The 17,562-nt window shown below is 48.9% G+C and overlaps 1 protein-coding gene across 1 annotated transcript in view; it reads left to right on the top strand.

The window, feature by feature from the left end:
- The first annotated feature begins 3,490 nt into the window (after positions 1-3,490).
- Positions 3,491-17,562, top strand: part of TSPAN32 (tetraspanin 32) — a 31,221-nt gene continuing 17,149 nt past the window's right edge. The window contains exons 1-4 of the mRNA XM_050898313.1: positions 3,491-3,556; positions 5,615-5,729; positions 7,066-7,163; positions 14,191-14,265. Of these exons, the coding sequence (XP_050754270.1) occupies positions 3,491-3,556; positions 5,615-5,729; positions 7,066-7,163; positions 14,191-14,265 (354 nt within the window). The remainder of the gene's footprint in view (positions 3,557-5,614; positions 5,730-7,065; positions 7,164-14,190; positions 14,266-17,562) is intronic.

The raw sequence follows: 17,562 nt of genomic DNA, 5'->3' as shown, positions 1-17,562 counted from the left end.
TGTTGCATCATTGGTGGCTGCACCGACGGAGCAGGAGCCAGAGGAGTAGACGGCAAGAAAGCACTAGCACGAATTCAGCCTCTTCACCATTTATATTTAGTCTCCCAAGTTCACCCTATGCAGCATGAACGCATCAAATCCCCCAGCTCTTTTAGGACGTCCATCTGACAGCGTGGGCAGTGTTTCCCTCCAGCTCGGAAGAGGGTTGGAGGTTTTTAGCTCTGCAAAAAATGTAATCTGGCTTTGTTCCCTTTTTTAAATCAATCCTTTCTTTCTGGACAAGGTGGCACGTCCTTCCGACACACGTGCAGCTGAGGCTGCCGGTATGTATTTTCACAGCCTAACAGAAGGCTGCAAGCTGCCACAAAGCTAGAGGAAGGGGGCACCTGGCCTCCCCAGGGTATTTTCAGCCTCGCCACCCTCTTTCCATGCTCTGGCTGATAACCAGAGATAACGGAGGAGGCCGCAGGCGGGAGCTGTGGTCACCTGTGGTTTTTGCACCGTGTTTGGGAGCAATAAGTTGTGCTCTTGCAAAGGGGCCCAACTGATAAAACCTGGCAGGGCGGGCAGGAGGCCGAGTCTTGCCGGAAAAGCCACGCTGCCATCCAGCCCACACGCCGGCCACAAGAACGGTTCCCCAGCGTGCCTCCAGCCCTGCCTCTCTTCCCATTGGGATGGGGCTGGGGGGACACCCTGCTTCTCGCCAGGGCTCCCTGGGCAGAGAGCTGCCGAGGCAGGTGTATGCCAATGACAAGGCACCCAGAGGAAATTCAATCCCAGAGGAAGTGAAGTGTTGTAAAGACCCCCTTTCAATGGCCACAGTTAAGATGAGCACGCATGCTCCCCCTGCACTCACTTCGGTAGTGCTCTTGCATGTGCCAAATATGCCTCCCTCAATCGGAGCCCAGCCTCTCTTAATGCCCCAGCTCTACTAATGCTCCTGTTACTGACTTTCTTTTGGGGGGAGGGAGTAACTTCTTTTGCTCTTTATTATTTTTTGATGTTAGAAATTCACATATGTTCTGCCCCAAAGAGAAATCTTTCAAGCCATACCTATATGGGATAAAGTGTAAGACAGAGGGAAGAGAAACAGCAGAAAATGCCTCCACCTCCAAATCCAGCGCAGCGCTGGAGCAGGTAATCGAGGCAGCAGGCACGAAGGCAGAGCGCTGAGCACTGGAGGTGAGAGAAGCATCTGCAGCGTCAGAGGACATGGGCAAACTACCCAGGAATAGGCATTTGCAACCAAACCAGAGGAAACATCTGTTTAAACCCAGGTGTTTAAAGTTACAGACCTGCTTTGAGAGCTTGGTGAGGCGATGTAGGTGCCTGTTTTTAGGGCTGGAGACAAAAGGAGGTAGAGCATCTTTTGTGGAGAGACTAGGAGCACTTCCAAGGGGTGTAGAGGATGACTTTGTGACCTCTCAGGTGGTCCTGCAGTGAGGTGCGAGGCTCCTGCAGGGACAGAGGAGACCTTTGTGGAACTGGGAAGGGAACTGCTCGTCTATTCCCTTCAGAAAGCCCTGTTGAATCATCCAGGCCTTTGGGAAGGGTTTCTGCTGGCCTGTGGGGACCTCTAGCGTGAGATCTGGCTTTCCACAGGTCTCTGTTCGGTGGCATGCGTTTAGGGTTGGGGAAGGAACCTGGGGTCTAGGGGAAAACGAAGATGGGCTGCATGGTTTTCCTCTTCTCCCTCGCTGTGAAACAGGCTCCAGGTGTGCTCACGGTAGGTGACACGGCTGCGCCCTCGCTTCTACCTGACCGCCGCTCTTGTTTGGGCTTCCCTAGCTGGTTTTACACACAGAGCTGTGCTTTGTACCTTGTTGCAACGCTTCCAGATTTAACCTGTAACTCCACCTGTGGACCAACCCTGCTGCCTTTGTACCAGTGGTCATTCCCCTTGAAAATGCAGGTGACAACACAACCGTCTGTCCCATAGCACCAGAAGAAATGATGGGTGCTAACAGCTCTGCATTTGGATGCAGTCCTAACTGCACCACAGTGTTTTATAAGGCACTTTCCCCACCTAGCCTGTCCCTGGGGGACCTGCTCCTGAACATGGGTGGCTGGGCATCAGCTGCCTCACCAGCCTGTTTGCCCGCTCTCTGTAGCCTCTCCCCACTGCTCTGCTTCCCTGCTGTCCATCTGTTGGACTTTCTCAGGTGGTTTCCAGCTGGTGGCTGGAATAGGAAGGTCTCCATGTGCACACGGGTACACCAGTGTCTCCCACCGGGCATCAGGGAGCCCCACCAGGGCAGGGACCCATGAGCCATGGGTTGTTTTAGGAAACGGTTGTGGCAGCTCTCATTGGTGTCTCAGGAGGTTGCAACTAAGATGTTTTGCAAGAAAGCTAGTGATGTAGTCAGAAAATCATGACATGCTTTTTCCTGTGCACATGGCTTTGTGCAACTCACTTTCTCTTGCTTCTCTTTGCTCTACAAAATGCATCTTCCTTCCTTTTTTCACTCCCCTCCTCCTTCTTTGTCATTTTCCTGTAGCTACAGTTACTGATGTGGGATGGTTTTACCCTTTTCCCCCCTTTCTTTGCCACCTGGGGGGAGTGCAACTATTTTCCGTTATTCTGTTTCACCTCCTTTCCACCGGTCTAGCTTCGAAACTAAGGATGATTAAGGCACTTAGTCACGCGGTCTCCCTTTGGCCAGATATTGTTCTTGAGGCTTCTTTGTGATTTACTTTTGGGAAATATGCATCCAGCGGGCAGCTGGTTTTGAAGACCAGAAGTCACCTGAGTCCTCTGTAGCCGTGGGTCTATGGGGTCTTCAGTGCTAGGAGAGGGGAAAGGACAGAGTCAAAATGTCCATGGATGGTGAGGGTCTCCTGAGCAGGGGGTTATATTTATGTATAACCATTTTCCTGAATGAAATACTACCAAAGGGATTTTTTTCCCTCGTCTGCAAATAGAAGTTTTAATAAAGTCTCAGCCAAAGGTTATTGCCATGTGGTAGTTTTTAAATGGGGAGGGAAGACTCATGCAGATCTGTTTGGGGGTTTTGATCTCTTCTGTAAAAAACAGGGGTTTTTTTCTAAATAACATTTTCCTAAACTTTTTCCCAAGATACTATTTATGCAGATTTTAAAAAAAATAGTGACAATGTTCATTAAGCAGAACTGCATCCCAATGAAAGCGAAAAACAGGGTATTTTGATACTGACTCTTGATTGAACAGTTTCAAAAATTTTTTTTAAGGACCTTTGCTCCGAACTCCGTGAAAGGCTGTTTTTCTGTATGCCTTTCCTCCTTTCCCAGATGGCTGCGTGTCGGAGCTGACGGCAGCCCACCAAGAGCCTGGGCAGAAGGCGGTTGCTCTAAACAGGATTTAATAATCAGGCAGGAGGAGGTGCATCGGCACGTGGTGGGGACTACACTTCCCGAGAGGCCCCGCTGTGGCCATGCTTCCCTTTGGTGTAAACCCAGGCTTTATCAAGAGCTGGAGGGACCAACTGCCAGCTCTCTCTGGGGACAAGCAGCCATGGGACTGAGGTGTGGGATGAGGACCACCAAGTGCCAGCTGCTGGTGACCAGCCTCTGTGTCATGGTGAGCAGGCAGGTTTGGGGGGATCTCTGCAGAACTGAGGTTCTTGCTTCGTTGCCTTTCCTGTCCCCACTCAGAGAGGGTCGGGTTTCCTCACATTCTGTTTTTTGCGGGCAGAGGGCAAGCAAAGCCAACTGCCTGAGTTATCATTGCACCCTGGGTGGTTATCGCTGGCTGCCAGCATCGCCCCCCCTCCGCTGATAGACTTCTGGTTTCTCAGGGCTGTCACGCCGCTGCAGCTCTTTCACAACCCGGCGGCCACCTCGAAGGAGAAAGGAAAGGTCGCTGCTGTTGGAATGGGTGGTTTTCAGCAAAAAGATATTTGCTCCTGTCTCCTTGGAGCAAAAGAGGGAGGATGGACCTGCTGCAGTCACACTTGTTGCTGGGAGGGTGGTCAGCTGCAGGCGGGATCAGTGAGGATATGAAACCACAATGCTTCAGTGGAAGTATATGTGAGAGACCTGTGGATCTGCACCTCAAAGTAAAAGAATTCTAGGGATCCTTTTTATCAGCTTTTGAAGCAAATTGAAGGGGAGCTTCTTGACATCTGTTGTTAGAGCTAACGGGCAATGGTGGAAACTGGGAAATGCTTCTCCTGGATGTTTTCAAGTTGTATGTACTTGTTGCCTTTTCACTTCATCAAAACTTGCAAGCTTGAAAAATAATAATAATCTGTATTTAGCTCAAAGAGGGTTGATGGCTTGGAAAGAGTGTAATTAAAAGGTAATACCTTATTTTGGGCCCCACATTAAATTTATAGTTTGTCCAAATTTCAACGTATCAAGACTGTTGGCTGTAGGGGCTGTACGTTGTTCTCTCTTCCAAATAACAAAATATGTCATTTGGCAGAAATCAAAGGAGGATTGGTACGAAACATGTTTAGAGGAGATGTTAAGGCACAGTTGCTGTGGATGGCTAGAATCATGTTATTGCTCCTGGGAGGATTTTAGACTGGTGTTTCTCAGAAATCTGAGCTAACCAGTGTTGCACTTAGGATTTTGCTGGGTGTGGGTCAAGATATGCAGTAATACACAGCATGAAGGATCAGTAGGTGCCACAAATTAGGTTATTTATAAGGAGAAAATGCTACAGTTTGCATGTATTTAGTCTCCGAAACTGTAAGTCTCCAGCAAAAGCTATTAGAAAATGTCATACAGTGGGGATTATGTTGACACCGGACTGTCACATTTGACACAGGGATAGCTACCTTGTGTTTCCGTATTGTAAATGCACAAAATGATGAAACCTTATCTTAGGAGCTAGGAGTGGCCTCACCTCTTGTATTTCCAGGTTCATTACACTAGAGTTGGAGCTGGTTTTAACTGTCCTGCTGCTGGTGCCTCTGTCCCAGCTCTGCTACCAGTCGTGCTGGAAGAAGCCCTGCCCTAGAGCCAGGTGCCATCAGAAATGTTCCCTCTCCATCGCCTGGACTTGCTCTGGGCAACACAGAGGGTAACATGCTGGTAGTCACCCCATGCCTTAGGCATATCAGTGCTTTCAGGGATGGGACAGAAACACGGACGGCCCAGCAGCATATTGCGGGGACAGAAACCAACACAGATTACTTGGAGTAGTACAAGACTCAGCTCTTTGCACTCTACAATAGGAAATATAGCCAACAACAGGCAATGGGACTAGCATTGCAAAGAGCAAAGCAGAGAACCTCATCCTTGCCCAAAACCACTATTGAAGCTGGCAGCCCTCATAACTGCATGTGAGTACTCTGCAGAGCGAATTGGGACTGCACAGGTGTGCTGCAAGAGCATGGATCCTCTGGGTTTTCTTCATGCGGTGGGAATTTCATCCACGGACACTGGCCGTGGGCTGTGCAGTGTCACGTGCATGCTCATTGTGCAAGAGAGAAAAAGAGCTTCAGTATGTTTAAGTGTCTGGGCTTTGTCCTTTTATGTGCATTGTGGGGTACGTGCAGTGGTCTTTGGATGATCAGGCTGTCTGCATCTGCATAGGGCTCAGGAGTATCCAGATACACCTCAAAGCTTTGTGTGTGCTCAGCAGGAGCTGCTACCGTGTAAATCCCTTCCTAAAAACCTTCTTTTCCAGCTGCTGGGGTTGTCCGTTGCCACGCTGAGCACAGTCACCCATTACGGGCTCCATTTCGCCCTCATCAGCGACATCTCCCTGGAGAGCAACTCCTACAGGGTCATCCACCACGCAGGTACGTTGTGGTCACATCCAGTGAGACCTTTGGTGAACCCAGGAGCTGCAAAATCCCCTAAAGCAATTGAAGGAAATGCAGAGGTATTGCAGGAGGAGGCAGGGGCTGGCTTTTGGAGGATGCATTAGGACTAACACAGTCCCACAGGCACTTTTTTCCTGTATCAGATCCACATGCCAGGCACCAAAGGGTGCTGTGGGAGCACAGGGTGCTCAGGTGCTGCTGCGTTCGCTCTTGTCCCTCTATTCACCGTCTCCCCATCCTTCCCCTGTGCTGCGGTGAAAGCTCAGGGGGAGCTCAGCCACAGATGGACCTAAAGGTGCAGTGGGGCTGGAAGGGCCCTGGGAGCGTGGGGAGCGGGACTGTTACAAGAGTTGAAGCAAAGCATAGAAAATTGAGGATGGGAGGAGAAATGCATGGAAACACCTATTTTTGGAGGAAATGTGAGGGTTTTTCCCTACACAAGGGAGAAAAATAAACTGAGTCTCGGGTACAAAGCTAGAGCAAAGAGATGAGAACAGCCCAGATACTAAAATACTCCGCTCACCTCTGCTGCACTCGCATCTGCTGCTTCTCCCAAGCTATACTCTGGACGTAAACATGCTCATACCCTGTCTAGATCCTGGCTCTCAATTTCAGTTTAACAAGGCAGGTGTAAAAACTATGTTAGTCCAAAGCTAAGGTACAGCCCTCCCCCTTTCCTACACACACCAGGGGCTATATAGATTGGGACTTAATCCAGCCTTGCAGGCTCTCCCTTCCCAGACAGCCCTCTAGAGCGATGCTTCCACTTGCTTTGCTTGCAAGCGTTAACTCTTTGCACAGTCAGCCCTGAGTGAGGGTTGCGAAGCCCTTCACAACGCCGTGGTCCCTGAGCCCTGCCGCAGGGTACCGGCTGTGACCTTGCCTTAGCCAGGAGGAAACCGGAGGGCAAGTGTTGCACCAGATTAGCAGCGCACGAAGTCCCGATAGGGGCTGTGGGACAGCTGCTGCACGTCAGCCCGCCCCATTCAGGGGGATCCTTATCTGAGTGCCAAAATAATTGACAGCTTGTGGTCCGTCGGGTGGACCGTCACCCTTTTAGGGTGCTTCACTCTGCTGGAGCTGTGGGAACCGCCTGGAGGTGTACAGCCCTGCCGGACAAGCAAAGCATATGCAGATGGGGGGTTATTGAATAAATTATAAAACATTTTGAGTTCTGCAACCTGGTCCTCTTCGACCAGCTCCCCAAAACGCACCTTTTGGCCCCTCTCTGGGCAAAAGCATCAGGCCAGGCCTCCGTTAGCCCTAAAGTCTTGGTGTCTGACCGCAGCTCCCATGTCCAACTTCCTTCCAGCTTTCTACTTTGGGATCTGCCTCAGCATGACCCTGATCCTCGCCGCCCTGCTGAGCTCTGCTGCCACAGTGCGGGAATCGCAGTGCCTTACTGCCATGGTGCGTATCGGGAGGGACTGGCTGGGAGGGGCTTTTTGTAACCTTGGGCTGGTACCCTTACAATGTGGTGCTGGGAGCTGTTTTGCCTTGTGCCTGGGAGCATGCACGCCTGGGGAAGGATGTCCTGTTGCTCCACCCTGTGCTGCAAGGGGACGTTTTTGTAAAAGACATGACCCTGCAGATCTCCTCCAGCTGAGGATTTGCATCCTTCTGCACCTTGTTTCTTTTGCCAAGGTGCTGTGTGCACAGCTTTCGAAGCGGGGTCAAAAGGGGGTGCTTATCTGCCAGAGCAATTGCAGTGATGACGATTCCCAGCGTATTTTTTCTCACCGAGACAACACCTGGTTTGTGTGGGGAAACATTAGCAGTGCAATTTTGAGCAAGAATGTAAAAGTCCCACGTTGTTCCTCTCGCTTGTGACAGCAAAGCTAGCTCCCCTCCTTCCCGCCTTGCTGCAAACATCCACCACAGTGGTGGTGCAGGGCATACAAAGCATGGCAGCAGGCATGGGGGCTTTGGGCTGGACCCTCAGTTTCAGCCTCCAAGGAGAAGGTGGAGGGGTACCACAAGAGCTGAAATGCCACCTTTCTCCTCTCCATCATCCACAGTGAAGTGCCTGTTTGGGCCCGGACCATGCCAGCATTAGTAAACTGGACTGTGAGCTCTGCTCCATTTAAAAACACAGCCTGCCCACAGGGCTTAGTCTGAACGGCGCAGCTTCCAGCCTCGGGGCCGGAGGGATGAGCGGAAAAGTGCTGCTCACTGCATGTTTGCCCATGCTATGTGAAGGGCAGGAGTTAACAGGTAGGTTGCTGTGCATGAAGCCGTGCTTAATATAAAATAATTGCATTGCTGTCATACATAAACTAGCTTTAAAGAGATTTATCTTATCTATGTAATTGGGAGAATGATACTGATGGCAGAAATGAGAAGCTGACACCTTAACACTTAGTGCAAAGCAGCTACTGAAGTTAATGTTTTCACCTTCTCAATACGCAGTCTTCCTCTCTCTATCTGAGATGCTCAAAGGGGCCTGGGTGACACAGTTCCTATGAATACTGCTAGCAGAGTATGGATAATTCCCCTCTCTTTTGCTGAAGCATACTTTAATGTGTGCCTGCAATTACCGCATCTAAAACAACAGATGGGTATGTACAGGCTAGTGGAGACTGTCATGGCTGCCTGAAAATATTGTTGAACTTCTCTATAATGTTTCTTTGGTTGCCTTACTCTCTGTGCAGTATGGTTTGGGATATGCCACTAGGTTAAACAGGCTGTTAAAATTATAGCCATTCCCTGAAGGGATAGTTAAAGAAAAACATACCCAGCAAACTCCTGAGTTGCTGTCCTCCTCTGAGGGCTACCTGCTGCTTCTTTCCCTTCCCCTTGCCGCCAGGGCGAGGACCAGCAGATCCTTTCCTCCAGCCACCCATCGATTCCCCCAGCCTGGCTGGTTTGGTGTAACACAGCCAAGCTCTGGCCACCAAAGAAACCTCCGGCTGGCAGAAACCTCAAACTAGCTATTTACCTTTGTGACTCCTAGTGTGTCCTGTTCACTTTGCTTTAGCATTCACAGTGTGGGTCCTCTGGGGGAGGTGGTCATCTTCATTTTTGGAACTCTGGTGATGCCATTGCAGTGAAGACACGGTATCGTTGCCCTGTGGGAAGAGGAGGAAGGGTGCGAGGTGCTTTCCCCGCGGCTGTGGCAATGAGGCATCCCACTCTACTCTCAGCAGGGGATAACGGGATGCCCCTTGTTGCCTTTAAGCTCCGTTTCCGCCGTCTCCGGCAGCGTGAGGGGCCCGCAGGGTGTTTGAAGCTGCCGGGCAGGGTGGAAGGGGAGAGGGGGCAGCTCGCACCCGAGCGAGGGGTCGCTCCACTGCCGCGCTTCCCCGGGAGCGGCCGGCCCGGCTGCGCCTCCGCCGCTGGAGGGGGCCGTGGGCCCGCCGAGCTCCCCGCTCCCCGCCCCGCCGGGCCCTGGCACTCGGCACCGGGAGATGCAAGGGAAACGCACTGGGTGAGGGTGCACTGGGTAAGTGGCTGCACCGCAACCACTGCGGGGGTGGCGGCATGTCCCCAGCCCTTCAGAAATTAACGAGGGGCCCTGAGAAATAGCAAAGAGCTGATCACCAGCAACCTTATTCTCTGCTCCTCTTTGTTCAAGCAGCTCATCAGCATCTTAAATCACATAGGGGAGCTTTGCTATCCCTATAAATTGCCCCTCCACCCCGTTCTAACTGTTAGTATCTTACAGCAAGGGCCAGCCGGCTGCTTGTTTTCCCACCAGTTCCTACCCTCTCCCAAGGCTCATATTTAATCTCTGAGCTGCAAGCGAGAAATGCAGACAGGGAGAGCCAGCCCCTGATGGCTGCGGTGAGATGTAATCGCAGGCAGGAGTGGGGTTCAGCCCTGTGGGGCTGTGAAACTTGTTGTTGGTGTCGCGTCCTGCCCTGCTGATCCCCGCTGGGCTGTAGCTCGCAGAAGTGATCAGCCCCCTGGCTTGCAGCTTTTTTTCTACTGGTTAATAGAGAGGATTTTTCACCTTCCCCTGCTATTGATTTTAAAGGACTTCTCCTCTCCTGCAAAGCATGTGTCTTGTTTAGAAGACCATTTAATTCACTCTTTAATCAAAGAGGGAAAACACCAGAGTATTGGTGCCTGACATCTGTGGCTGTATAGGAAACAGAGCCATGCTTGGGGTTGTCTGCATCGATGGGGCTAATCCACAACAATGCCGCTTGGTAAACCAGCCACCCTGGGGAAATGCTAGCCAGGATGCAGATGGGCTTAGAGGAGCATTGCCCTGGTCACTGACCTGTTGGGTGGATCCCATCTCCTTCTTTTGCCTCAGTTTCCCTACTGGCTTTTTTTTTGTGGTCTATTTAAATTATAAATGCTCACCCTGCCTGGCTATCTGGGGTTTGTGTGTATAAAGAGGAGGGGTCTCGGTCTTTGCAGGCCTTACTGGTGCTGTCCTAATAATGATAATGGGTGCAGAGTGGTTAGAAACCAGAACAGGTCAAATATTGGTTAAAGCACACGTATCTCAGGAGCTTGACTTGTAGCTGCATTAGCAGCATCACCAGACCAGACAGATGCTACTCTGCATCTACTGATGCTTGTGAGGAAGCTGGTTTCTAGAGAGTAACTGAGAACTTAAGAATAAAAAATTATGTTCTAAAATCCTGGACCATTATCCCCAAAGCTCCTCTTAAACAGGGAGAGTAGTAACAGCTTTATTGACTGTCCTCCAGTTCTGGCAAACCCTGCTTTTTGGTGATCCATGGTCCATCAAGCAGCCAGTCCTGAATGTAAACATCCTGCAGCTCTCACAGCCCCTGAAAGCCATGTCGCTATCGAAGGGGAGGAGAAGGAAGGAAAACTGCAGTTTTGCTAGTGCTGCTTGTACAAAGGAAAGACTCCGGCTCCGGTGGGGTTTAAGGCACTGTGTGCTGTTATCTGGTCAGATGGAGAGGGGGGAGAAAAAAAAAGCACGGAGCAGCACGCCAACCAGAATATCCCAACTGAAATTCTTACACCTGAACTTTCCAGCCTACAAAACACTTGTGTAGAGCAAAATTTGTGTTCAGGATGGAGCAGCTGTTCCAAGCACCAGTTCCAAATAATTTCTGTGATAAAAAAGCCTTAGGGAATGCCCGATATAACCCAGTTTTTCACCAAGAGTGATGTGCCAGTAGGGCCAGCACACAGCACAGGCTGTTTGCTTTACTGTTCCCAGGTGTATCATTGTAGGCAAGTGTGTAGAGGGTCCTTAATAACACCGCAGCGCACTTCAGCATTTTGCTTTCACAATGGATCTGTCTCCCGTGCTCTCCCTCGTGGTGCAGCACTCCTGAGCGAGGCATCCGTGCGCCGGTGGTCCCTGGGGAGCAGGTGCAGGCAGAGCCCATGTGCTCAGCTGCAGCCGAGGACGGACTCCTCCTTCGCACTGAGATCACTGGCTCGTGTTTGCTGTGTAGAAAGGCAAAAACATTGTGTGCTTTTAGATGAACTGGGTCAGGGAGGGAGGGATGCAACCTGATAGATGCATTCGGAAATTATCTCCCCCCTTCCTCACCCCTGGGCTGTGAAGTCTGGCAGGGAGCTGGCCCTTGCATGGCCACAGCAGCACCAAAAAGCAGCTGGAGCTGAGCAAGGCACAGGCCGGCTCCTTCCCTGAGAGTGTGGGGGTTTGGCAGAGCTACCGAATCTGGTCTGAGCTAAAGGATCCCTCCCTCATCTGAAGTGGACCCCCTTAACCAAAGGGGAAGCATCAGAAAGGTGAATTAAAAGATACACCAGCCAACAGACAAGACGCTGTTTCTGCGGATTCTGCCAGGTCTCTTGAAGACAAATTGTTCCTTGCAGCAAGGATGGAAACAAGGTCATTCATAAAAGAGTAATTGATGTCTGGCCAGTGACAGACCTCCGCGGGGCTGATGTGACTGCCTCCTGCAAAGGGAGCAGGCAGCAGCCCGCGGCTGGCTCCGAGGAGCTCCAAGGGTCTGGGAGATGGTGAACCAGCTTCGACCTTTCCACATTTTGTATGCAAACTACGTGTTGCCTTTTTCTTTTTTCATCCAAAAGTCTTCTAATGTAATTAGAAAGTTGCTCTTCCAAAAGCCTTTTGGCTGGGAAGGGAAAAAGCAGCCTATAATTCATTTATAAGATGTTCTCGGAGCCATGTAATTGTTCCGCACTGGATGGATGGAGGGGGAGCTTCCCAAGAGGCCACGTCTCACTATTCCCAGAGAAGCTAGATAGAAATAAAGGGGGAGTCGATGATGGAGGTGAAGGACTGAGATGTGGGGTGGGGCCGAGGAAGGGAAGATGAGAAGGAGGATTTTAATCTGCTGGGGTTTCTGGCCCCAGAGAGATGTCTTAAGTGCTGGAGCTGGTGGGGGAAGAAAGGGAGAGCACGTCTGGAGAAATCTGGGTGGTACCACTGGCACGCTGTTTTTCTCACTCTCCAGGTTCATGGTGGGTCCTCTCAATTAAACCCTTACTGGAACGATGTGCGGAAGAGCTTTCACATTGCTATCAGTGCTGTCTTTTTCATCTGCCATAATTTTCTCTTTCTTTCTTGTCTTTGAGCTTGATTTTGGTGAAAACGTTGACTTTGTTATGCTGGGTTTTTTGGGGGGAAGTTGTTGGCGAAGGTGCAAAATGCAGGGTCTGGTCCTAGTGAGGAGCAACCTGAAATGCCCGTGTAACCTCACCTCCTCCCCCCTCCAATTTGTGCTGTACCTGCAGGGGTTGAACCGCCCACCCCGGCCGGGTTCGGGCTTGGTCGTGCCGTGCTTTGGTCCGTGGCATCTCGCCCTGTGTGCTCTTCCCCATCTTCGCTACTTGTATCCCCCTTGTCACGTCAGCGTTTGATCAGACTTTCCTCTCATCTCCTTTAGGGTCCTCTGTTATCCCATTTCAGCTTCTGGCAAGGCAGCGAGTGATCTCACCACCTATATGGCCAGGCAGCTGCCAAAAAAATAAAAGAAAAGGAGAGACTGGACATACATAATTTAAGGTTTTTCGTAAGAGACGTACCAGGGTTTTCCCCAGCGTCTGATGCAGAGCCTGAAACAAGGCAGCCCTGAAAAAGTGGTGAAATGCCAATGGCAGTCTTGTTCCCCAAGCAAAGCCCCTGGGCATGGCATCGTCCTGCCGCAAGCAGAGAAACACAGCAGGCAGCAGATGGACAAGAACCAGCAAAAGGCAGTTTATTGGCATGTTCACGTTCATTTCCAGGATTTGAAGTAACACTTTTTCCTTTCTTGCTGCATACGGAAGAATTTGGGGCTTTTTTATTTAAACTTACTTTTTAAGCAACAGTTTTTTGGTGAAGCAGAATTGGTAGTGGCAACGCTCTTCTTCCTCTCCTTAAGCTTGAATTTGGTAAACTTTCATAAAAGTTTTAATCTTTTTTAAGTTATTTGTTTCAGCTATATCACACTATTAAAACACTCATAGAAAAAAATTAGTAGCCAAAATAAGCTGCAGTCGGTTCGGTAACTTTCTCCTGCTACATAACTTCATGTTGGAAGAGGGACAGTTTCACGGAAAAACTTGTAAGGGCAATAATTTTCAACTGGTGCTTATTCATCATCTTTTGCCATTCCAAGGCTAAGCTGTGGATTCATATTTGATGAGCCCATTTAGGCTTCAAATGCTTTACAGGCACTTTTTTTCTTCCTTTTTTAAATTTTTTTTTTGATGTGAACAAGATCCTTTGGTCCAGCTGTCACAACAGGCAAGCGCTGTTTACATCAGGGATTTTTTTTTTGAACGAGATTTGTTCAAATAAAGAGGCAATGCATGTAAGTTCCAGCTCTGCAAGCCTAGGGAAGAAGACAAAAGTCAAGTTGCCTCCTGCGTCGTTGTCGTTATTGTTTAGACACTTCAGGGTCAGTTGCTGGCCTTGATTATATTTCTGTCGTCCTTTTGTCTAACTAGGATGGTGCTGATTTAAGGAAGGCGGCTTGGCCGTGCAGCTGCCACCTTGCTAACAGAATAAAGTCCAGGTCCTTTTCCAGAGCAGGTTGCTCTCCATCCTGGTTACTTGCTTCTTTATGGACTATTTGTGTGGTTTTCTCTTTGAAACCAATAGCCGAGTTTTAAACACGGGGGATTGAATCCCATGAGTAAGGAGATGCTATTCTGGGGCACGGTCCTGCTGCAGAAGAGATGCATACTGTAAATATAATGTTTTTCTCTCCTTTTTTTTTTCCCCCAAGGGAAATTTGGACAGAATAGGTTAACTGCTCCACAGGAAGCCGGGTGCTTTTTTGGTCAACCCCTTCAAATGGCCACAGTGTAGTTAGAGGGCTCCTGACGGAGAATCACATTATTATCCATCTAATTTCTTTTAAGTAACCAGCATTATGAGGGATACTAAAAGAAGGTGATGTTTAGCTCTAACTTTAACTAAACTTGCTCAAACAAGCATATTAAATAGGTCCCAACTGTGTTTTCAAATGGATATTTTTCTCCCCATGCTGTAACTGATGGTATTTTTCCTCTTTATCCTCAGGGATTTTTCTGTTTTGCCCTGGCCTTCTGTGGATTGATCCCAGCTGCATGCTGGAGATTCACGCACAGCACGGAGGTAAGCATCGGCTGCTAGGAAATACCACCAGCATCTCGTCAGATAGAGGTTTTTTTTATAGCAACTATTTCTGCCATAAAAGGGACATCTGGTGGTAATTAAGCCGTCCATGCTGAGGTCTATCAGATGCATGCTCTGTCGCATCCATCCTTTGCAAGAATGGGGCCTCCTTCACCAGCTGCCCCTCCAATGGGGTCATCTGAAGGGAGAAGCCATAGAAACCCTCACGCAGGGCAAACGCTTTGTCCTGAAGGCAAAACAAAATGCAAGTCTCATTTTAAATAGCTTTGGGATATTTTGTTTTGTTTTGTTTAATTTTGTTTTGTTTTAAATGAGATGCTTGACTTTCGAAAAGTCATTTCCAGCCAGTTTTAATTCCTACTAATGTCAGTTGGGAGCCTCTATTCAAAGGCGGTGGCAGGTTGTGACCTGAACAGTTGTCTCTGGCAATGGCCAGGAGAAACACCCAGGAGATGTGTTTATTAACCAGCAGCAGTGGTACAGTAAAAACACTAGTGTGAAAAATGGTGTTTTGGGTTGCTGTCACAGTGGACAAGAAAGAGAAGATTGTATGAGGTCGAATTTGCAAGAAAGTTGAGTTTTGAATTGTTAACCCAGAGCTTGCTGGTGCTGTGGTAGATGGATGGTGTTGGAGATGCAAGGTGCTGGGGAAGTTGAGGCATGCAGAGTTGCTACGGGACAGCCCTGCGCATCGCAGTGGGTACCCTTACCCCGGGGCTGGGAAGCCCCTGGGGCCAGGGTAGTAGGCTGCTGGGGAAAGCAGAAATTGAACTTAATATTTAGTAGCCAAAAGAAGTTTAGACTTTTTTTTAACCCTTTCCTAATCTGATATAATTTGCTTTTTGTATATTTATTCCTCTTTCCATTCAGAGGAATTTGTTACTGCTTGGTCTTAATTCCCCTTCCTGCATCCCTGCACTCAAAAAAAAAAAAAAATTTAAGAGACTTAGGAGTGCAAAAAAATCATGACTTCTTTTTTTTGAAAGCAGAACACTGACATTTTAGGCAAGTATCCAAATTATCTAACAGCAATTCAGATAAGTGTTTGGGACTTTGATAGACGTTTCATGCAGTGGGTTGATCCCCGTCTCTGTTTTGCTCCTCCCCAATCCCAGGCATGTGCCACAACCTGCAATGTTCTGGCCAGCAATGAGGATATGAGTGATGTGAAACATCATCCCAGTGGATTAGGGTCAGGTTGATAGTGCCAGCTCACCTCTTTAGGGTTACAGATGTTGTGAGGGATCGAAGACCACTGTGTCAAAAGCTGGCCATGAGATTTCGTTCTGTGCTGGAGGAGCACAATTCCATCAAAACCCCAGAGACTCAATTCATGCTAGGACTGGGGCAATTGCACTTCTCAGGGACAGGAAGCCCTGTCCCATAATGGTTCAGTGTCCTGTGCAAAAATTAAAACCAGTCCTTCTGGAAGCAGAAGTCTAAAGGGCAAAGTCAAGGTTAAGGTGAGAGGTAAGGTCCTGCTTCTCTAGAAAGTTTGTCCTGAGCTGACCAGTGCCACAGTAGTTGAAAATCATATGAAATATGCAGATGGCTACACTGGATCAGACCAAAGGTACCTGCTCTCAGACAGGCACACCCACTGTTGGCCTAGGTAGGAGCATAAAAACCCAGCGAGCACAAAACAATGCTTTTTCAGATGCCAACAGCTCGTGGCTCAGGTGCCTGCTGGTGGCACCTGCTGGTGCCTTTGTCTTTAAAGCTCTCAGTGGATTTTTCCTCTGTAAATTTGTCCAGCTGCTTTGGAAACGTTAGGGTGAGTGCTGATGGCACAGCAGCGTCTTTTATCTCTACACTTACCTGGCTGAAGCGGATTCAGTCAGAGCTGAGACATCCATGAAAAAGAGTCTTTCCACAGCCTCTGTATATATTTCCCCTGGTTTCAGGCAAAACTATCAAAATTTATTATAGTCACACTAACAATTTAATATGGAAATAATTTTGTTTTCATGACCAACACAGCAGGGAGGCCTTGAGCACGCTTTCCTCCTTCTTCTGCTGAAGTTTGTAATGAGAGATTGAAACAAAAGCTGTGTTAGTAAAGGAGAAATGGCACCAGAAAGTGTGTCTGGTTGGTCTTGTGAAATTACGTTATGCAAATAGACTATTTAGTTATACTTTTTAATCCACAAACATAGAATCATAGAATCGTTTAGGTTGGAAAAGACCTTTAAGATCAACATGTCCAACCATTAGCCTAGCACTGCCAAGTCCACCACTAAACCATGTCCCTAAGTACCACATCTACACGTCTTTTAAATACCTCCAGGGATGGTGACTCAACCACTTCCCTGGGCAGCCTGTTCCAGTGCTTGACAACCCTTTCAGTGGAGAAATTTTTCCTAATATCCAATCTAAACCTCCCCTGGTGCAACTTGAGGCCATTTCCTCTTGTCCTATCACTGGTTACCTGGGAGAAGAGCCCGACACCCACCTCACTACAACCTCCTCTTAGATAGCTGTAGAGAGCAATAAGGTCTCCCCTGAGCCTCCTTTTCTCCAGACTAAACAACCCCAGTTCCCTCAGCCGCTCCTCATAAGACTTGTTCTCTGGACCCTTCACCAGCTTTGTTGCTCTTCTTTGGACACGCTCCAGCACTTCAATGTCTTTCTTGTAGTGAGGGGCTCAAAACTGCACACAGTATTCAAGGTGTGGCCTCACCAGTGCCGAGTACAGGGGGACGATCGCTCCTGTAGTCCTGCTGGCCACACTATTTCTGATACAAGCCAGGATGCTATTGGTCTTCTTGGCCACCTGGGCACGCTGCTGGCTCATATTCAAGCAGCTGTCGACCAATACCCCCAGGTCCTTTTCTGCTGGGCAGTTTTCCAGCCACTCTTCCCCGACCCTATAGCGTTGCATGCGGTTGTTGTGACCCAAGTGCGGGACCTGGCATTTAGCCTTGTTAAACCTCATATAATTGGCCTCAGCCCATCAATCCAGCCTGTCTGAATCCCTCTGTAGAGCCTTCCTACCCTCAAGCAGATCAACACAACATGGAGTAGGATGTAAAAAGGCTGCAAGAAAAAGTGGTACATTGGGTTAATACAGGGATGTGCCATTCAAAAAAATATTTAAAGGAGAATTACTTTCTCTGTATTTCTCTTAATCACTACATCTGGTTTTACTTCAAATTATTTTCCTGTTTTTTTGCTTTGAGTGCCCTGCCCATAAATGCACCCATGTGTTGTGGTTAGCTTTAGCAGTTGGTTCGGTTTCTTTAAGCAAGACAGCTTCCACTAGGCAAAAATGAGGTG

The sequence above is a fragment of the Gymnogyps californianus genome, chromosome 5 (assembly GCF_018139145.2).
Source record: "Gymnogyps californianus isolate 813 chromosome 5, ASM1813914v2, whole genome shotgun sequence".
Classification (NCBI taxonomy): Eukaryota; Metazoa; Chordata; class Aves; order Accipitriformes; family Cathartidae; genus Gymnogyps; species Gymnogyps californianus.
The sequence above is the reverse complement of the archived record's forward strand: the minus strand, read 5'-3'. Positions and strand labels throughout refer to the sequence as shown.